Source organism: Amblyraja radiata, chromosome 9 (genome assembly GCF_010909765.2).
Source record: "Amblyraja radiata isolate CabotCenter1 chromosome 9, sAmbRad1.1.pri, whole genome shotgun sequence".
Taxonomy (NCBI): Eukaryota; Metazoa; Chordata; class Chondrichthyes; order Rajiformes; family Rajidae; genus Amblyraja; species Amblyraja radiata.
The window spans coordinates 50,842,232-50,865,160 of NC_045964.1; the positions used below are offsets into that span (position 1 = coordinate 50,842,232).

A 22,929-nucleotide genomic window follows, 5' to 3' on the forward strand; every position below is an offset into this window, starting at 1 on the left:
ATTATTACTCCACCCCCCTATTTCCAGATTTCAAATTAGCTAGGTGATGTTCAGAAACATAATTTTGTGTTTGTTAATTTTAACTTTAGAGATACAGCTTGGAAACATGCCCTTTGGCCCACCGAGTCCATGCTGACCAGCGATCACCCAGTACATTAGCACTATCCTACATAATAGGGACAACGTATAATTTATAGAAGCCAATTAACCTACAAACCTGTACATCTTTGGAGTGTGAGAGGAAACCGAAGCACTTGGAGAAAACCCATGTGATCACAGGGACCTCTGGGATGCTCCAGTTTCCTCTAACATCCCAAAGATGTGAGGGTTTGTAGTTAATTGGCCTCTGTAAATACCCTGAGAAAATGGGATAACATAGAACTAGTGTGAATGGGTGATTGCTGATCGATGTGGATCATAGGGCCTGTTTCCATGCTGTATCTCTAAACTAAACTAACCTGCTAACAAATCACCAATCCCATTCTCACAATAATAAATGTGTACTCAATGGAAACCTTGGTCATTTCCAATTCTGTTGAGGTGTTTTGCTATCTTGGCTCAGCAATCTTGACAGATAGTACAGTTGGCTTTATCTAATTCCAACCAGTAAATAAAATTTCTGACAACTCAGTCGCCAATGTCACCTTCATGGTCACAATACCAGATGATTCAGTGTTAAGAAGTTTAATTTACCAGAAGATTAATTTGGAATTACAACTTTGTGCCCTCATTGAACACAGTTGATCCATTTACAGCTTATGGATCAGATTTTGTTATTTGTCCTATTCAGCACACTCTTTCAAGCTTTTATTAAAATCTCATCTGGAGTACACTCTGGAGTTTAGAAGGATGAGAGGGAATCTCATTGAAACATATAAGATTGTTAAGTGTTTGGACACGCTAGAGGCAGGAAACATGTTCCCAATGTTGGGGGAGTCCGAAACCAGGGGCCACAGTTTAAGAATAAGGAGTAAGCCATTTAGAACGGAGACGAGGAAACATTTTTTCTCACAGAGAGTGGTGAGTCTGTGGAATTCTCTGCCTCAGAGGGCGTTGGAGGCAGGTTCTCTGGATGCTTTCAAGAGAGAGCTAGATAGGGCTCTTAAAAATAGCAGAGTCAGGGGATATGGGGAGAAGGCAGGAACGGGGTACTGATTGGGGATGATCAGCCATGATCACATTGAATGGCGGTGCTGGCTCGAAGAGCCGAATGGCCTACTCCGGCACCTATTGTCTATTGTCTATCATTTGGGCGTTGTGCCTTTTGATATCTTTCGGCTATTTGCATTGTGATAACAAGAAAGTAATCTACTACCGTTTTAAATACAAAACCATACTTTTACATCAGTCAATATTGCTGACTTACACCAGGAATTGTGAACAAGGGCTTATGATAGGTGACTAAAGTAAATGGATAGGAAGGAACTGCAGATGCTGGTTTACACCAGATAGACACAAAATGCTGGAGTCGCTCATCGGGACTGGCAGCACTCTGATAGAAGGAGTGGGTGATGTTTCAGCTCGAGACCCTTCTTCAGACAGAATCAGGGGAGACACAGAGATAAGGCAGGGCAAAGTGTGAAAATGAGACATCAAAGGTGCAAGGAAATGGCACAAGGAAAATGTAGAATAGATCATTATTAGCTCATGTTAGGAGGTGCAACGAAGCATACAGAGATAAATTTAATCAGGGAGACAAACTGGTTGGAGAACTAGGAAGGGGGAGGGATGAAGAGAGAGGGAAAACAAGGGATACTTGAATTTAGAGAATATTCATTCTGCTTCAATGACATTTAACTTCAAGTAACCCTTGCTTTCCATCTCTTCTAGTTCTCTGACCAGTCTGACTGTCACTCTGATTAAACTTTTGAATTGAAATTTTTTAATTCAAAGTCAATTTCTGTTGCCTTTTTCTCAATCTTTATCAATGTACAAACACTGCTTTTTTTTAAACTGTTGCCATATACATGAATGTAACAACTCTATGTAACACCCAACCCAAAATGTCACCTATCCATATTCTCCAGAGATGCTATCTGACCCGCTGAGCTACTCCAGCACTTGGTGTCCTTTTGTGTAAACCAGCATCTGCAGTTCCTTGTTTCAGCACAAGCCATTAGTGATTTGCTGGAAGGCAGCAAATTTAGTACCTTTATTGAAGAGGGGCAGCTGAAATAAGTCAGATAAAAATTAGGTAGAGAGTCCAAAGTCAGTGTCAGGGTGACTAGTGGAAAAATTCTGAGGGCCAGTTTTATTTTAATCTTGGAAAGGTAGGAATTAAACAGAGAGAGTCAGCACAGCATTCACTGTTGGAGATGTAGAAACAAAAAACTGCAGATGCTAGTTAATACACAAAGAAAGTTCTTGTTTCTAAATGTCACTGTCATGGTAACTGATGTCATATTTAAATGTACCACATGTTATTATGGATCAGAAAGGTCAGAGGACACATGTTGCCAGGATGTAAAGGAATGGCGGATGAATAACACAAAGCGTTTATGTTCAGTGTCCTTGAAGGGTGTTTATTACATTCAGATCCACGCGAGGATCTGACATTGGTGACGAGGATGGGATAGTGGAACAGCAGAACCAACCTCTAGAGAAGAGGATGAGAATTGACCAAGCAGAACGCAAAGATTGGAAGGAGATGGAGGTAGTGGTCAGACCAAAATGACAGAGATCACCCAAGAGATACAAGGACTATGAGATGTATTGACATATGAAAATGAAATGTTATCGATGTAGCGAATGCCATATCCTAAATGACGTTGGAATGTTTTTACAGTATGGTGATGCGGATATCCTTTTTGTTTGATAAGGGAGGGATGTCATGGTAATTGACGTCATATTTAAATGTATCAAGTGTTACTATCAGTCAGAAAGGTCAGAGGACACATGTTGCCAGGATGTAAAGTAATGTTAGATTAGGACTTACTGGCCTATGACGTAGCCCACATTGAAGTCTGGTCCAAAAAATGAGAGCTCATGGGATCTTAGGCATGTTGTCAAATTGGATGCACAGCTGGCTAGATGATAGGAAACAGAAGATGATTTTGGTGGGCTGGTATTGTGATTGGAAGTCTGTGACCAGTCATGTACCAAAGGGATTTGTGCTGGGACTTTTGTTGTTTATAATATGCATTAAAGAGTTAGATGCTTAGGTGCCATTGCAGGAAGTTTGGGTAAATTTGCAGATTGATAGCGTTGCTAACAAGGCTACAGATTATATTTATCAGTTGGTTAGTTGGGCAAAGGCAAACAGAATTTAGTACTGATAATTGGGAGGCAGAGACTCTCACAATATTTAATAAGCATCTGAATATACCAAGGCCAGTAGGCTATGAACCAAGGGCATGTAAATCAGATTATTGTGTACAGTCGTTTGATGGTCGACATAGATTTCCACGGTGTGCGACTCCATAATATTGATTCTAATCCAACATTACTCATCTGAATAGAAATAACTTAAGGCCTGTTTATGTTGCAATAAAATCAATAATTTATGTGCCTTGTGGCCAGCTCTCTATATATAATTTATTCGATACAATAACAGTATTTAAAAGACATTTGGACAGGTAGATGGCTGGAAAAGATTGCGAGGGATATGGGCTGAACATAGTCAAATGGGACTAGCTTAGATGGGGCATCTTGGTCGGTATGGACGAGTAGGGCCGAAGGACCTGTTTTCATGCTGTGTCACTCTGTGATTCTCAATAAAGCCAGGCAGATGTGTCCTGCTCTGCTTTTGTATTCAGAGTTGAATATCTTACCAAGTGCTCCTTAGACTCACTAAAGGATGGAATTTCCTCTTGATCTTTACACAATCACATTCCATGACTTGTGACTATGGATCATTTCTGAATCAATTATGTTCAGATATGTGTTTAAGAAGGAACTGCAGATGCTGGAAAATTGAAGGTACACAAAAATGCTGGAGAAACTCAGCGGGTGCAGCAGCATCTATGGAGCGAAGGAAATAGGCAACGTTTCGGGCCGAAACCCTTCTTCAGACTGATGTTCAGATATGTGGCCTGATTGCACTGTTTCATGTTAAATCTAATACTAAGGTTTTGTCAATTAATGTTTCCTATTTTTTTAATACAATTTCAGCAGATAGAGGCAGTGCCCTGTACAAGCTGGCAGTTAAATATATCTATAATCATAAACATATGAACTTAAGAACATAAGAAATAGCAGAGTCAATAGCCACTTTGCCCCTTGAATCTGCTCTAAGTATGATCATTAGTCTCTATTCAATGTTCTTTCCCAATCATCAGACCTTTCAATTTACCTATAATATAAAGGTTTATCGCAGTTTTGAAGACACAAATTAATCAAATTTTACAACAATTAAAATTTCATCACACACCAGAGAGTGTAGAATTGTTCTTTAAGTAGATCCTGAGAAATCTGGGATGCATTGGGTTTTTTATACCATTACAGATTATTTTAATTCAAAGCATGAAATCATAATATTTATTTTCTTTATATATATTAAGCATCCTTCTAAATTGCGACAGAGCTAGAACAGAACTATTATGAAGATTTACGCTACAGGCGGTTTCCATTGCCAGACCAATTAAACAGATATTGCTATGACCTGCCAGCCAAGCTTCATCTCAGAACATCATTATATTGTAATCACTGGCTTGCCTACTTTTTAACTGGAATAGCTTAGAATTTTGTTTGCTCATTCTGGTCATACCAAGTGTTTCGATCTAATAATTTGTATACAAATGCAAAGTTGATCCCTGAACACTTTACATAAACCTATAAACCAAACAATGACAGTGATATTTTTTCAAGCAATACATTTGAACCAGTAATGATCTTAAGGCAATAAACAGTTTACCTGCTACGTAGTCACCAAATCCCACTGTCGTCAAAGTGATAACAACAAAATAGATGGAATCCAGCGTTGTCCATCTTTCGATGTGTTTGAAAATAATTGCTGGAATAGTCACAAAAACAAGACAACCCGCTAAAATAAAAAGGATTGTGGAGATGACTCGAATTTTAGTTTGACTCACTTGCTTTTTCTGGAAAAAAAGGATAAAATAATTAAGGTTCACATTTAAAACTGATGGCATAAATTGAATTAATGCAAATGTTTCATATTGAAAGCTAAAATTAGTTATGAGAGAAACAAATATAAATGAATAGTCACAATTACAGTAATGTAAAATTCTTGGATAAAATAGACCATTTGGAGAAATGCACACATGGAGGACAAATAATGGAAATTAGAGGGCAGTGCCAATTATTTGTGAGATTGGAGTTGGGCATGGCTAATTGAGCATAGCTAGATTGGAAGTCCTTTAACTTCTGGGAACTAAATCAAACCTTCAGAATAAAATTATCTTTCTCATTTATATATGAGCAACCGCTGCTGTTAAAACAAAGTTGGTTACTCACATAAATGAGGAGATTATAGATTTATATTTGGCTGATCTTCATAAATATTCTTATAATTACCTCCAAACGATACTTGGTTGATTTTACACTAATATGCAATGTAAAAACTATATGACTTCACCTCAATTGACAACAATTTGGCAAAAGAGAGATCATAAATGATTACTTTTGGAAATAGTGTTGTTGGACGTGTTTTTGAGGGGTGGTTGCCAAGGTGGTTATTATCCTTAATCTTGTAAGCACAAAACTTAGTGCTATTTTAAAAATAGATTCATGAGTATTATTTCCTGAACAATTAGGTTTTATTGGTAACAGTCTATTTGTAAATTAGCCAGCAGAAAGAGATACCCTATTTGATCCAAAATAATTTCATGTCGATTTTTTAAATCTCCGGACCACGTCAAAAGAAAATCAATTTCTTTTACAGCTACTTTGAACCGCTTATACAACTTCTTGGGGGGGAACAAAAAAATATTATTGAAGGTTGAAGGGAAAATCAAAAGGCAAAATAAACCAGGACGGCCCATATTACTATTTTAGATCTGGTGACCAAGAAGTGGATAGTTATTAAAAGTGTCAATTATGATACAATTTTATATTTACTTCAAAGGTTTAATCTGAAAACAGTATGTTTAATCTAAATAAACCCAGTTATAATGGTCTGGGGGCAAGTTAGTTGTGGTAGATCAGATGACTACATTGAAGAACGTGACAGTAAGAATTCAGTGAGTAGCATTTAAATAGATAATAGCTGATTTGCAACAATCATGCATTTCTTCTAAAGAACAAAAGTACAATAGTGGTCCAATCATCCATTGAAAGCGATTACAGATAATGTTAGATTGAAGAAAATGTTAAAAACAAGTTGAAAGAAAAAATCATTAGCCTGAGGATGGGAGTATTTTGAATTGGACCAAGGATGACCAAAGCATGAATAAAGAAGTAAAAATATTGCTTTGGTATTGGTTTATTATTGCCACGTGTACCAAGATACAGTGACAGACTATATTTTGTGTATTACCCAGCCAAACTGTAGCATACATGAGTAATCAAGTAGTGCAAATGAGAAAATAAACAACGTGCAGAATATTGCTTCAGAGAAAGTGCAGATAAAAAATAGTGCAAGGGTCACATTTAGGTACTTTGAAAGATGCAAGTCTTCCTCTTTTCACTGTCTTGTAAAATGTGTACGATTTATATATAATTTATATTTTTGCATGTTGTCTGTCTATGTGCCTGTATGCTGCTGCGAGCAAGATTTCCATTGTACCTGTACGTAATCATACTTATGCACGTCAATCAACTGAACTTATCTTGACTTGATGTGAGGCATCCATTCAAGAGTCAGTGGAGACGAGGCTATTCCTTAATCTGGTGCTTTCAAACGTTTGCATCTTCTGCCCGATGGGAGAGAGGAGAAAAGGGAATGACCGGTTTGTGAGTGGTCCTTGATTATGTTGGCTGCTTTCCCGAGGCAGCGTGAAGTGTACATGGAATCGATATGGGAGAGGGAGAGCTGCTTTCACAATTATTGTGGTCTTGACTGTAGTAGTTGAATACCAAGCTGTGAATCTGTTGCAACATTAGGCAAATTGCTGTTGATCAAGGCTCCCGGGGATGATAGCATCTGAGGTAATAGGACTACCCTAACCATTCCCTGCTCCAGATTATGACAACACGTCCGGGCCAGTTGTTTTCCATAGGTTTACCCTGAGGAAGGCAAACCTGTTGTATGCGATGTTGTATGCGACATTGATTGTGGACACGGGGGCGCCCAAGGCTGTCAGATTGGACAACGGCATTCCACTGATCTTGAAATCACTTTGTATTCTCTTGGAAATGATGTATACTAATATAATTTCCCATATATCCATCTCAGATCTTACCATACCAACTGCTTATCTTTACCATTGGCTGACATGCAGTGTGTAAAGGTTAATTTTGCAAAGAGATGCACTTTACTCTGCTATGCAGCATTGAATCAGGTAGCCAGAACAGGAACAGTATTCAGGGGACAAAGTAATTTTCACCTCATTAAATGCTGGATTATGTATTTAGAATCCTTTGGATGGCAATTGATCATCTGGAAGAACTGCTGAGAAACTGGTGTGTGATATTTCATGAAATATAAAGCCAGAATATCAAAGTTATAATTTGCTTTGCCTGTAAAAGCCGCTTATGGGCGGCGCGACTTTCGTCAGCAGCGGCCTCTGCAGTCCGTCTGCGTTTTTATTATTTTATGTCTTATGTTTTTATGTAGTTTTTGTTATTTTTGTTGGGGTATGTGTGTGGGGGGTGGGGGTGGTGTGGGGGTAACTTTTAAATCTCTCCCTGCACGGGAGACCCGACCTTTTCTTTGTCGGGTCTCCGTTGTCGTTGGGGCTGCAACGAGGAGCGGCCTCCAACAGGAAGACCGGGGGCTGTGGTGCCGACTACTCACCTCACCGTCGCGGAGCTGGCCGAGTCCAGAGTGGGTGGAGCTGTGGTGGACGCTGCTGCGACCCGACCCCCGGAGATTCGGACGCTGCAACTGCGGGTTTGGCGGGCGGCACCGGGAGCCCGCGGGTTCTGGAGGGAGACCGCTTTTCAGGGCTTCCGCAACGGCGACTTCTCCCGCCCGAGTTGCGGGGTTGAAGAACACCTGAGCGGGGCCTTACAGCACCGCCCCGCGCGGCTTGGAATGGCTGCGGGACTGCGAGCGCGCGCCGGGGGCTCTAACATCAAGATCCGGTGCGCGACCCTGCATCACCCGGCGTGGCTTTAATGGCCGCGGGACAATTCGCCATCGCCCGCCGGGGGCTTTGACTTTGACTCTGACATCGGGGGGGAGAGTGCAGTGGAGAGATAAGTTTTTTTGGCCTTCCATCACAGCAATGTGATGGATGTTTATGTAAATTATGTTGTGTCTTGGGTCTATTTGTTTGTAATGTATGGCTGCAGAAACGACATTTCGTTTGGACCTCAAGGGGTCAAAATGACAATAAATTGAATTGTATTGTATTGTATTGTATTAAAGAACTTGTTTTTAAAACATACTCTTTAAGTAATTTTATTTGACAACTTTGGTGATGCACCAATTTTGTTCTGGTCATCTATGCAATTGTATTAGTAATATATCAATGTGCAATAGCTGAGATTCATTTCAGTAGTATAAAACAATAGATTAAAATAATAAATACTGTCAACTTACTCTGAATACTTTCTCCACTCTTGCAATACTTTTACCGAAGATTGTGCCTAATTGATCCCCAATCCCTGCTAACAGAAAGCCGAAAAGTGGAATGCCAAATAATGCATATAAGATGCAGAATATTTTTCCTCCTTCAGTACTGGGTGCAATATTCCCATAGCCTATTAAAATAAATAAGAACATATTTTGGGGATTAAACAATATAAACAAGCTTGGTTGCTGTTGCTGATTAATAAATGGTTGCTACAAATTCATACATTAGATCATCAAACAGTTCTAAAGACATGCAAAAGATACAGCATAGATGTGGCAACTAGGTTCAAATCCAGTAACCAACAACCTGATTAGACCTAATTAAGCCTTGGCCTTTCATTTATTTCTAGATACTTATTCCTTACATTAGGAAGTTAAAAAAGAGCGTTCATCAGTTAAGCATCTAGTTCAGTCCTTATGTTAAATTGCAGTAATGCCCTCCACTTGATACTGGAATAGTTTATTATTGTCATGTGTACAGAAATACAGTAAAATCTTTGTTTTGTGTGCTCTGCAGGTAAAAAATCCTATACATGGTTACAATAAATCTTACATGAGTGTAACAGGTCGTGCAAAGAAAGAGGAAACAGATTGTAGAATATTATGTAAAAAATGCAAGTGCTGTTGTTTTACCTGTAAGCCCTGAATTAGCAAGCTGATGGGGAATCATATCAACCCAAAAATCAGCATTCAGTTTTCAATAACATGTTGAAACCTGAATGACTTGTATCCCTGCCAAATATGTCTAACCTGTTAAGAAATAATTCAGAAGTGAAAAATGAAATATACTGTGCATAAGGGAAAATGTTATTCTGCAAGTTTTACTTTATTTAATAAAGTCAGCATCAACAGTTTCTTATTATTAATTGTGCAAATGCTGTTTTTAATACACAAACATTGTAAAGTTTGTGTCACCAATGATGACATATTATACTAATTAGACCTAACATATTTGCCATATCTTTAATTAATTAGCAAATCTAATTCTCAACAGCAAATTACACATTAAAAAAATGATTTAATTTGCAAATTATATTTTGTATAATGATAACAGTAAATGTCCTCTGTGGCATAAAGCTTTCCTTTTAAAATGTTAGTACATACTGGTATAGCCATCTCTTAGTTAACCTGAGTGTATGCAATAGATCTTCTAATAACACAACACTCTCTATAAAAAACATTTCATCAAAATTCTAAGATCATGTAGGATACAATACGAATGTTTTAGTTTTGATTTTTTTTTTCTTTGATTAAAAATGAAATATAATTTATGCAAAAACAATCAATGTAATGTTCCAGGGTACACAAAAATGCTGGAGAAACTCAGCGGGTGCAGCAGCATCTATGGAGCGAAGGAAATAGGTGACGTTTCGGGCCGAAACCCTTCTTCAGACTGATGGGGGGTGGGGGGATAGAAGGAAGGAAAAAGGGAGGAATAGAAGCCCGAGGGCGGGGGGATGGGAGGATGGGAGGAGACAGCTCGAGGGTTAAGGAAGGGGAGGAGACAGCAAGGGCTAGCCAAATTGGGAGAATTCAATGTTAATACCATCCGGACGCAAGCTACCCAGGCGGAATATGAGGTGCTGTTCCTCCAATTTCTGGTGTTGCTCACTCTGGCAATGGAGGAGACCCAGGACGGAGAGGTCGGATTGGGAATGGGAGGGGGAGTTGAAGTGCTGAGCCACCGGGAGTTCAGGTAGGTTATTGCGGACTGAGCGGAGGTGTTCGAATATAGTTTGTCACTATGAAAGAGCTCATAGGACTCATATGAAATTGGAAACGTTATTTCAGTGAGCAGCAAACAGAAAACTCTTGTACGTTATGAATGCTGAGAGATTGATCATTTGTAATCTTCCATGCAAAAATATACAAAGGAGTCATTCCAAAAGGTTACCAGCCAGTTGAGTTTGAGAAAATAACTAACAAAGTCATTGATAGTACAACCATTTTGCAGGACATCCAGGTGAGAAAAAAGTATATAGTTAATTATTCTGTGTGTTTCCATACCCACATAGCTCATGGCCTCCAAATTAATATTGTTTAAGAATGCTAATTAGTTTTTAGATGGATGAACGGAATGAAAAAATTGGTGTCAGAAAAAAAATTGTGTATGTAAGCGGATGGAAAGTGTCCAGCAGAATGTTTTCATTGATGTGGCATTTGGTATAATTCAGGCTCATAAATAAGCATCAATTCCGAATTTGTATTTTTACTCAGCCCTTAGAAGAGCATTTTGATCAGTTTGAACCATACCAATTCCAGTTATGCATTGATAAGATACTATTCAAATTAGTGAATATACTTTATCCAAAAGATTAACTGCAGTCGACACAAAGTGCTGGAGTAACTTAGCGGGTCAGGCAGCATCTCTGGAGAACATCGATAGATAACGTTTCGTGTTTGGACCTTCCTTCAGACTGATTGTAGGTAGCAAGGGGAAGAACGCTGGAAGAGAGGAGGGGAAGGCTAAAGCCTGGCAGGTAATAAGCAGATGCAGGTGAGGGGAGTTTTTGATCAACAGATGGTTGGACAGAGATGGAAAGGCAGAATGAGGGAGACAAAAGGATTGTAGAGTTGTGAATTGTGAAGCCTCAGCAAGGAATGTTTGTGGAAGGGGAGAAGTAAATGCAGGTCCATGTGAGGCACAGGGGAGAATGAGGAGGGAAAGAAGGGAGCAGTGTGGGGGGAGGAGGGAGAGGGGAGGGTTTAACAAGAACCTCCTCTACTGCTTCCAGTGTTCCTGATGTAGCTTCCTGTACATTGGAGAGATCAAGTGCAGACTCGTCAACTGTTTTGACAAGCACTTGTGCTCAGTTCGCCAAGGGCTACTGAGCATTCTATTTGCTAGCTATTTTAACTACTCTTCGTATTCCCATACTGATCTTTTGGTCCTGGGCCTCCTCCATTACCAAAGTTAAGCATTTTCTGCTTGGGTAGCTTACAGCCCAATGGTATTAGCATTGAATTATCTTGTTTTAGATAAATACAAAACCCTCCCACTCTCCCTTCTTCCCTCCCAATCTCCCTTTTATTGCCCCACCTGGGTGCATCTATTTCTCCCCTCCCCTTCCACCTACATTCCTTCCTCTAGCTTCATAATTCAAATATCTACAATCCTTTTATCTGACACCTTTCGTCTTATCATTTCAGTCCGTTGTTCAACTATCTGCCTATCGACCTCTCTCCCCCCCCCCACCTGTATCAACCAATTATCTCCCCCCCCCCCCCCCCCCACTCTTGCAGCTTTCTCCCCCCCACCCCACCCACCTACCTCCTGAGTTACTCCAGCACTCTATGTCTTTTTTTGTAAACCAGCATCTGCAGTTCGTTGTTTCTAGATTAACTGCAGATTTTTGGTTGTTGCTCATCATCCCTAAATTGGACCTTACCCGATAACTCATTCCACCTTTACCCTAACACTGGTCGGGTTTAAGTGTGAGAAGGGAATTTCAAAGAAAGTCGAGTAAACTATCACAGAATCTCTGGACTACTTTACATCAACTGAAAATGTGTGCATATATACAAATTATACTGGTAACAATGTTTTAAGGAAATTACCTATGGTGGTTATCACAGTTCCAGCAAAGAAAAACGCACTGCCAAGTTCCCAATGACTTGTATTGTTAGTTGAGTCACCTATAGGGTTCACTCCTGCACCAAGAGCTTCAATTGCATGCTGAAAAGAAATGTGTATATAAATGTACTTTCAAATCGTCATCAAGAAAACAATATAACTTGTAATGTGCAGGAATAAATCTAAGTCTTTGCAAAAGAGTCTAATCTGTACAGTATTATGCAAGTCAACACAGCTGTGAGCCCTCACTATGTAGCAGACAAACTCTGAAGGGCCTGTCCCACATACGTGTCCTTGGCACGCTAATTACGCGACCTTGTGGTCGCATTGAGCCGCGACGGTCCCGCGAAGGTCGCGAGCGACTTCATTCGACCGCACAGCCGTCTGGAGCGCGTGACGTCATTTGAAGATAGACACAAAATGCTTGAGTAACAGCGGGACCGGCAGCATCTCTGGAGAGAAGCAATGGGTGATGTTTCGGGTCGAGGACCTTCTTCAGTCTGAAAAGAAGGGTCTTGACCCGAAACGTCACCCATTGCTTCTCTCCAGAGATGCTGCTGGTCCCGCTGAGTTACTCCTGCATTTTGTGTCTATCTTCAATTTTCTTGGCCCCGCTCTGGGAGTAGAAGTGGGGGCGGATCCAGACCGCAACAGCCATGAGTCCCAGGCTGAGCTCGGCGATCGTTTGCCCGCTTCTGCTGCTGTTGAAGGTGAGATGTTGCGTCGCGCCAGGGTCTTGGGCCTGTCCCACTTTGGCCGTCAGTTCCGCGACAGGCCGTTGGCGCGCGAAGATTTTGTTCGCTACAAAAATTTCGGAGCCCCGCGCGATGTCGCGCACAATTACATACCCCTCCGCGCTTCTCAGTGGGCCATACGATGCCCATGCGCCTCAACGCGACCACGAAGTCGCGTAATTTGCGTGCCAAGGACACGTAAGTGGGACAGGCCCCGAGTTCATCTCAAAGATAGACAGAAAGTGCTGGAGTAATTCAAGGGGTCAGGCAGCATACCTGGAGAAAAAGGATCCGTAATGTATCAAGTCAAGATCCTTCTTCAGACTGAACCAACCCGAAACTTTACCCATTATTTTTCTCCAGAGTTGCTGCCTGAGCCGCTAAGTTACTCCAGCACTCTATCTTTGGTATAAACCAGCATCTGCAGTTCTTCATTTCTACACTCAGAGTTCATTTCACTCTTTCTGGCCATAGTGGAAAAGGAGTAGTAACTTCAAGGTGAAGCCTCTGTGATGTGAATTGGAAGGAATTATTGTTAAGCATTTCACCTCTTGATTGAGGTTTTGAAGTAGTAATTTAATTTGTCCTTCCAATTTGATGATTCGGATTGTGATCATTTATATGCAGATTATTGGTTTCATGATCTGCAACTAAGTGATAAATTCAAAAGTAAGTTTGAATACAAGTGGTTTGAATGCTTGAAATTATGCTTATTATATTCAGAAAGATATCAACAAAGGCATGCAATTCTGGAAACACTCATTATGTCAGGCGTAATACTCCCAGACAAGGGCATGCAAGGAAGGCATGACTATCTCCCCCATATTACCAACATATATTAAATACACTCATAAATCTATATATTTAATGTAATTATCATATCATTTCAAATCTGATAATTATGTTAAATACATATAGATTTATGCGTTTGATTTTAATATATGTGCTTAATGGGTTAATGTATCTCACCAAATACAAACAAAGGTAAATTTCTATGTGTGCTAATGAGAGGACAAGTTAAAACTTCAACTGAATGATCTTTCACCAGTTATAATATTTTGCTGCTTCTCTGATGATCAATTTTCATTGGCACAAAGTTTCAGAAAAAGTTATAGAAGAAAGAGCCCACCAAAAATGTGCAGATTTACAATATATTTCTTGATTTGGTTAAGTCACCTAAGTCGTTACTAATTCTGGGATTTTTAAAATACCAGAATTAGTGACAACGTTGGTGACTTAACCAAATCAAGAAAGATATTGTAAATCTGTACATTAGTGATTCATTCAGATTTTTTAAATTCTAAATTGAAATAAATATCAATTCCTGAACTTTAATAATCTTCCACCAACAAGTAAAATATTCTATGGCAAAAATCAGTCTGCTGGAGAAATTCAGTGGGTCGGGCAGCATCTGTGAAGAGAAATTAATAGTAGATATTTCAGGTTGAGACCCTTCTTTGACTTGAATGAGTGGAGGGGAGATAACCAGTATAAAGAGGAAAGGGATGGGTCCAGGGCAAGAGCTGGCAGGCAATAGGTGGATCCAGGACAGGAAGAATGGATTGGTAGATGGAGTCATGGGGAAGAGGGGGAGAAGTAAACATCTGATTGGTGGAGGTAACCAGGGGCTGCAGATGATGGAATCTGATTGGAAATGGTGCCAAATAAGGGAGGATAGATGGGAATATGGGGGAAATGGGCCTAATGAGAGGAGAGTGTGAGCGACAGGCAGTTGGTGAGTGGGATGTTGTGAGAAAGAAGGGTATGTGTGGGAAATTGATGAAAGGACTGAGGAGGAAGGGGCTGGGCAGTGCAGCTTACCCAAATTTAATGTTCATGTTATTGAGCTGTAAACTACCCAGGCAGAATATGAAGGTAGACAATTCCAGCATCTGCAGTTCCTTATTAAACAGACAGAATATGAGTTGCTCTTCTTCTAACTTGCATTGGGACTCACACTGGCAGTGGAGGAGTCCAAGGACAGACAGGTCAGTGTAGGAATGGGGAGCAGAATTGAAATGGCTGAGAGTTTTGGGTAGCCATGGTGGATGAATAACAAGTGCTCGGCAAAGCGCTCACCTAATCTGCACTCATTGATGTAGAGGAGGCCACGTTGAGATCCCCTTGATGGGTGCCCTCAATGTGTGAACATTCTATCCTTGACAAGTACCCAGTCCTCTACCACCTTCTTCCAGGGACCAAAGAGCCCTTCCAGGTGAGGCAGAGATTCAAGTGCCCCTCCCCCCCCCCCTTTAACTATTGCCTTTGTTGTTTTCAATATGGCTTCCTCAACGTCAATGCTACCAAGCACAGATTAGACAACATATTTGCCACTTGGAACTCTCAGTTGCTAGCCATTTTAATTCCCCTCTTCATTCCCAAGTTGACCTGTCTGTCCTCAGCCTCCACCATTGGCTGGGTGAGGCCAAACAAAAAACGAGGGCAAGAGCACCTCGTATTCCACCACAAGTGCTTGGCAAAGCAGTCATCTACAACCCAATAGCATCAACACTGATTTTTCTCATTTCAGATAACCTGCATCCCCTCCCTCAGTCCCATTATCCATCCTGTTCCCGTACATTCTCTTCTTTCTCACAACATTCTCTTCCCTCTCACTGAGCTCTTCCTCATCCACACAATTTGCCAATCCCCACCCATCCCACCCCCCTCCCCCCCGACCTGATTTCATCCATCTATCCATCCAAACCACTAGATCCACCCGTCATGTTCCAGTTCCTGCCCCATCCCAACCTCTCTCTTAAAACTAGCCACCTTCACCCCCGGGCAATTGAGTGTTCTGCCCGAGTCGACTGCCTGCCCCTCTTCTGGGTCTATGTTCATGCCCGCGTGTCCCTGGAGAGGGGAAGTGGTGGCTACAGGGTCTCTGGAGGCCATCATGAACACTGGTTGCCATCGTGGAGGGGGGGGCGAGTGCATCATTGATAAGAATGGAAATGTTGTAATTTGATGATTGATTGATTGATTGATTGATTGATTGATTGATTGATTGATTGATTGATTTTTGCAAACTGCTGGGCAGTTTTCATCTTTTCTGTGCATGTACTTTGTAACTGTGATGCTCCTCAAGATTCAAAATTCCTGCGTCTGCAGTCTCTTGTGGCTTCAAATGATTTTATGACACTATTCGAAGAATAGCAAAGAATTTCTGCACGTTTTATTCTCAATAAACTAGAGTGTCAACAAATGCAATCAAATAAAATAGTTTCTGCTGCACTTTTGGATGTTTCCGTTTGAAGGTTGCAGTGATCCACCATAAATTATTATTAACCTTCTGGTGAAGGCACTCTCACATTCTAGGGTCTGGACACAGCCACAGCGAAGGATCATTGGTATATTTAGGATGTATTTGAAGGAACATGCTATTGGTCGTCTTCCCATGCATCTAAATTGCTTGCATGTGCATCCTTATGCAATCCACTCCACGGTACAATACTACCCTCAGACAGAAAAGTCTTTGGGAAGCTCCGAACATTTCCCCTAATTCAGCAGACATTGATAATTCAAGTAATCATCACCTTCAATGCATTTGCACAACCTTTACCCATCTAAAGAAAAGGGAATTTGTAGATCATGACTTTAAACCTGATACAAAATTCATGATCTATTAGACAGCAGTGGTCCCTGCCCTCTTTTATATATATACACCCAAGACTTGTAATAACCAGTGGCAGACACATCAGATCATTGCAGAGGTGCCACCAATACAGCTTCCCCTAAATTCTCCAAATTCACTGGCTGTTGAAGCAAACTTGCACAAGCTAATAGCACTGGCACTGAGGCCTTAATTGAATTCAGTCAGATCCAATGGAAACGTCATTGGCCACGTGCATGACATTTGCATGTTCAATAGCTGACTCACGAAACAAGTACTAATTTCTGAGCTCTGTTATGGGAAGAGAGCCATGACATCGCTCAGAAATGAACAATAATGAGGCTTCAAAGATGTTCTCAAAGATTACTTGAAAAACGTGAAACATGAAATATCCCAACCAACACCTGGGAATCTTTCGCCAATGGCCACTCAAAATGGAGAAGGAAAATTTAGGATAGCTTTAGGTTTGCACATCAGGGTCGTTCAGAAGTGGAAGGTGCACACCATCTCCAAAATTACCCATCTTCTGCCCCATCTGTGATAACATTTACAGTTCCTGCATTGGGCTCATTAGTCATCTCATATTCCACAAAATGGCATTGAAGCAAATCAAGCAAGGATTTGATGTCATGGAGTTGACAATGGTGAAAGAGCCTCTTTGGCCCACTAAGTTCATACTGACCAATATACATAGATACATAGAAAATAGGTTCAGGAGTAGGCCATTCGGCCCTTCGAGCCTGCACCGCCATTCAATATGATCATGGCTGATCATCCAACTCAGTATCCCGTACCTGCCTTCTCTCCATACCCCCTGATCCCTTTAGCCACAAGGGCCACATCTAACTCCCTCTTAAATATAGCCAATGAACTGGCCTCAACTACCCTCTGTGGCAGAGAGTTCCAGAGATTCACCACTCTCTGTGTGAAAAAGTTTCTTCTCATCTCGGTCCTAAAGGATTTCCCCCTTATCCTTAAGCTGTGACCCCTTGTCCTGGACTTCCCCAACATCGGGAACAATCTTCCTGCATCTAGCCTGTCCAACCCCATAAGAATTTTGTACGTTTCTATAAGATCCCCTCTCAATCTCCTAAATTCTAGCGAGTATAAGCCAAGTCTATCCAGTCTTTCTTCATATGAAAGTCCTGACATCCCAGGAATCAGTCTGGTGAACCTTCTCAGCACTCCCTCTATGGCAATAATGTCCTTCCTCAGATTTGGAGACCAAAACTGTACGCAATACTCCAGGTGTGGTCTCACCAAGACCCTGTACAACTGCAGTAGAACCTCCCTGCTCCTATACTCAAATCCTTTTGCTATGAAAGCTAACATACCATTCGCTTTCTTCACTGCCTGCTGCACCTGCATGCCTACTTTCAATGACTGGTGTACCATGACACCCAGGTCTCGCTGCATCTCCCCTTTTCCTAATCGGCCACCATTTAGATAATAGTCTGCTTTCCTGTTTTTGCCACCAAAGTGGATAACCTCACATTTATCCACATTATACTGCATCTGCCAAACATTTGCCCACTCACCCAGCCTATCCAAGTCACCTTGCAGTCTCCAAGCATCCTCCTCACAGCTAACACTGCCCCCCAGCTTAGTGCCATCTGCAAACTTGGAGATGTTGCATTCAATTCCCTCATCCAGATCATTAATATATATTGTAAATAGCTGGGGTCCCAGCACTGAGCCTTGCGGTACCCCACTAGTCACTGCCTGCCATTGTGAAAAGGACCCGTTTACTCCTACTCTTTGCTTCCTGTTTGCCAGCCAGTTCTCTATCCACATCAATACTGAACCCCTAATACCGTGTGCTTTAAGTTTGTATACTAATCTCTTGTGGGACCTTGTCAAAAGCCTTCTGAAAGTCCAGATACAACACATCCACTGGTTCTCCCCTATCCACTCTACTAGTTACATCCTCGAAAAATTCTATAAGATTCGTCAGACATGATTTACCTTTCGTAAATCCATGCTGACTTTGTCCAATGATTTCACCACTTTCCAGATGTGCTGCTATCCCATCTTTAATAACTGACTCTAGCAGTTATGCACTAATATGCACTAATCCTACAATAATCCCATTTTATTCTCTCCACAATCCCATTGAGAAGAGGACATCCCCCGTTCTTCTTACTGCTGGGGCTCACGGGCTTAGGAGATGTAGAGTCTTGATGAGTAAATGCAGTGCATTTGTATATAATACAAACTATGGAAAAGTTGTGTTGATTGTGGCAGATAATTTGAATTTAAATTTAAATATTATACGTATTATGCACAATTGAAAAATATATAGTATGGTTAATTGCTATAGGGTTACATATTTGTTACTATTTTCTTTCTTGTACTCTTAATTGCTTGCCTGGTGGCGTTTAGGCAAATTCAATAACAAATATTCTGCAGACCCAACTACTGTTTGAGAAGCTATTGAACAAAATAGTAAACATGGGTTTGGGGCTAATGTAAGGGTGAGTATTAAGGATTGATAAATGGACACAAAGCAAAAAGTAGGAATAAACAGATCACTTTTGGGTTGGGAGGCTGTGACCTGTGGAGTGCCACAAAGATTGGTGGTGGGCCTCATGCATTCATAATCCATCTCATTTTTTTTGAAAAAGGGGACCAGGTGTAATGTTGATGGCATTAGGCTGGGTTGTGGGTTATGAGGAGGACACAATATGATTTAAGTGGTGGGTGGGTGAAATTATGGAAGAAGGAATATTCTGTGGAATAATGTGAAACCAAATACGGTTTAAAAAATAAGAACAATATGTATTACTTGGTGAGAGAATTAAATGTGTTGGTGTTTAGAGAAACTTGAGTGTCATTGTATGTGGAGAATTAAAAATGACAAGTAGAACAGGCTGTATTTTTATATAAAAGAATTCAAGCACATTTGGTCTCTTTACTTAAGGAAACCTGTACTCGTGATAGAGGGAATACAATGTAAGTTCACCAGATGGAATCCTAAAGTGGTGTGTGAGGGAATTGTGCTTTGTGTAAGGAACGAAGCAAGGCTAGGCATGTGCTCTTTTGCATTTAGAAAAACATGAGAAGTTGTCTCATTGTAATGCATAAAACTCTAACAGTGGTTGACAGAATAGCTACAAAGGATGATGTTACCCTCTCTGGTCAATCTATTTCCAGAAGCCACAGTCTCAAAACATGAGCTCAGCCATTCAGCTCAGAAATTAGAAGAAACGTCTTCGCTCAGGGAGTAATGAATCTCTGGAATTACTATCCAGGAGGGTGTGTAGATCACGGTGGCTGAATGTGTTCAATACAGAGGTTGACCGATGTTTCGATATTCGGGGAGTGAATGGTTGGCGCGGAAAAGTGCCGTAGAGGTGAAAGATCAGCCATAAATTGATTGTGATGGAGCAAGCACGAGGGACCGAACAACCTGTTCCTGCTGGTGTCATAATTCACTGAAAATAGGAGCGGTGAATCATCTCGCATTGTTCAGTACGCCGAGTTAAAACTGTCTGGAGAACCACGAATCCATTGAAAAATAAATGCAAGTAGGCAAGTTACTACTTGTCCCCGATTCCTCCACATTGCTGCTGCTTTGAAGCAGCAGCCTTCAAGATGCCTCAGATGCTTACATAAAGTGGAAAGGTATGTAGTCTAAGTCAGAGCCATTGTGCCAGCAATAATTTAGCAACCCTACTTGTCGTTTGAACACCTGTTCGTCCTTATTTGGAAATCAAGATGATCATGCGGCATAAAAAACAAGTAAAATTAATTCATTTATCGATGACTCTTGGAGCAAATCGCACTCCTTCACCAAAACCCACCGAGCGCTTTCTTTACTAAACTTTCTTTTTGCTCGAGAGAGTTCAAGTGAGTAAACCATGTTCGTTCAGGAGATGCACAGAGTTGAACGAGAGCACACACCTGTCCTTACCTTAATAAGCGCATCAAGCTCATCGGAGTTCACACACGGGTGATTTCGAAGAAAATTGGATTTTTCCGCCGTGATTTTATTCTTCTGTTTGCTTTCGAAAGGCTTTTCCAGAGCTCTAAAAACCGTGCTTCCGATCACCAAGTAAACCACAACCACCACGAAAATGGCCAGCACCGTCTTCCACTTCATGACTGTGTGCGATGACTGGTGACAACTGTCCATACTAGCTATCACCGTAGTCCTGGAAGATATGGACAGCCTGGATACCGGATAGTGCCCGTTGGTCTTTGAGTCACAGGCTTGCACAGTGGATTGGACAGCCACTAAAACAAAAATAATGAAGCATAATTTTGATCCCCAGGATAAGCTGAAAAATATATATTTATGTGCGCCAAAAGTTATCTACCGGTTTATCTAGCAATCTGATACCAGTTTAGGATACATCATAACTAGCATTCGGATACCAATTTAGGATACATACTAACTTCATATTTCCCTTCCGAGTCTGACCTTGTGACCAGGATGTTTCCTGGAGGTGTGCAGATTGGTGAAACGCCCACTGTTTCAGTTGCATGTAACTCGGCCTTTTTAAGTTTGTTCTGTGCAGTCGTGTCATGCATAAGCGTTCCCATTGCTGGAGTAGCATTTCCTCAGCTTTAAACAGGCGCATGCCATTAGCACTTCCTGGTGATGGTGACATCATTCATTCCCATAAAGTGATCTCCTGTGGTTGTGTCAGGTTACACTTGGAGACCCCGGACGGGGGCAATTTGCCTTCAGTGTGCAAAGTAAATGGAACCGTCAAACTACATTAAAGGTGATAGGGCTGCCATGCTCCAGAATCCAATCGCTTACTTTCACCCCCCACCCCCGCCCACAGCACCGTACCTGCTTAGTTATAAAGTTAGCTAGAATAAGCCAACTGCAGCAAACTATGTCAGATGTTTAAAAACGGACACTATATCAGCCGGAGTGAACCCCGTGCCAATAGGCAGCGATAAATAGTGTATGCCTTTAGTATTGCTCTACTGATCATTAATGTTATTTGATGAGAGCAATTCGAGCCAGAAGCATTAAACGCATTAGTAGAAATTAACATCTTGTGTAGGATTACCGGAAACGATCGATTTCCCAGTAATCTATTGTTCATATAACGACGCTTGAAGCAGCACTATATAGTATATTTGCGGTTGTTATTGTGACGAACGTAAACATTATTGAACAGGGATCGCGATTTTACTATGTGTGGTCTCAATCCAAAAACCAGTTTGGTTTATTTGCATACAATATCACCTAATGATTCACAACATTTCAGACGGTTTTGGTATCTAGGAGAAATTAATAAGTGGTTGGTATGGTGCCGGGAACAGAATAGTTGAAAGGTTAGTGTTGTCCGTTTTACATTCGGGGGCAGCTATATCATCTAGAAATTGTTGTAGAGGGTATGTTGTGGATGTTGTAAGGAAGGAATAGTTTTCAAGCAACGCACCAACGGGAATTCAACCAGACAGCGGTAAGAGATAGCAAATAGAAAAACTGGTAAAAAGCTGAATAGATATAAACAGTTTACCTCTCCATTTTAATACCCCCAGAAAATACAGTCTAAGTGGAAATCTATGTAACAGAGATTTTTCTCAATGTTTTTTTTTAATTTTCCTTCCCGCATCACACTGCGGGTGTTTTTTCCCTCGCTACATGCAATAATCCCGCCACTAAAATCATAGCTGCACGAAGGACCTAAATGATCGATTCGTGAAACGCAGAGAAGTGTGCGAAAAATAATATTCTCAATATGCAATCTGGAAATAATTGAAATGTACATATTCAAAATAACCCTTCTATTGCGATCCAACGCGTACGGTTGGGTGACACGATGTAAGTGCACCGCTAACAGTGCAATATATCCCTCTCAAAATGGTTATTGCCAGGGTCTGTATTAGAACCCCATTTAGATGTGCATATATCGATGTAATGAAGCACACTCTTGGCTGCTTGAAGACAACAGTTGCACGTTCACGTAATTGGCCATCGATTCGCTTATACATAAATACATTAAATGATATGAGAACAATATCAACCACATGGAAAAATATCAGTGAATTCACGAAACAAAAATTCTGATGACACACACAAACACACACACCACGTATATATTCTTACTGCGTTACAGTTACCAACCTGGTGGCTCACAATTAGTGTGTTTTCTTGACGATTCTATTGGAAATTTCATCTTAGATCGCCAAAATCTTGCCTTTTCTTGCATCCGCGAATTGTAACCAGTTATTCTGAATGCGCCTGTTTAAGATGAGAGGGCATCCGCTGGAGTCAACATTTTACGTATGCGTGCTTTATTCCAAGCAAGTCGATAACAGAAAGAAAATGAATAGAAAGCAAAACTCATAAACCAGGCTCGGCAACAACAGGAACGATTGGTGCGTGAATGGCCTCACCCTGCAG

At 41.0% G+C, this 22,929-nt stretch overlaps 1 protein-coding gene across 1 annotated transcript in view; it reads right to left on the reverse strand.

Annotated features, from left to right (window-relative positions):
* Positions 1-22,929, reverse strand: part of kcnk10 (potassium two pore domain channel subfamily K member 10) — a 33,363-nt gene extending 10,434 nt beyond the window's left edge. The window contains exons 1-5 of the mRNA XM_033027366.1: positions 22,651-22,929; positions 20,473-20,795; positions 12,197-12,314; positions 8,606-8,766; positions 4,853-5,039 (exon numbers count right to left, since the gene is read on the reverse strand). Coding sequence (XP_032883257.1) covers positions 4,853-5,039; positions 8,606-8,766; positions 12,197-12,314; positions 20,473-20,795; positions 22,651-22,735 — 874 coding nt within the window. The 5' untranslated portion in view covers positions 22,736-22,929. The remainder of the gene's footprint in view (positions 1-4,852; positions 5,040-8,605; positions 8,767-12,196; positions 12,315-20,472; positions 20,796-22,650) is intronic.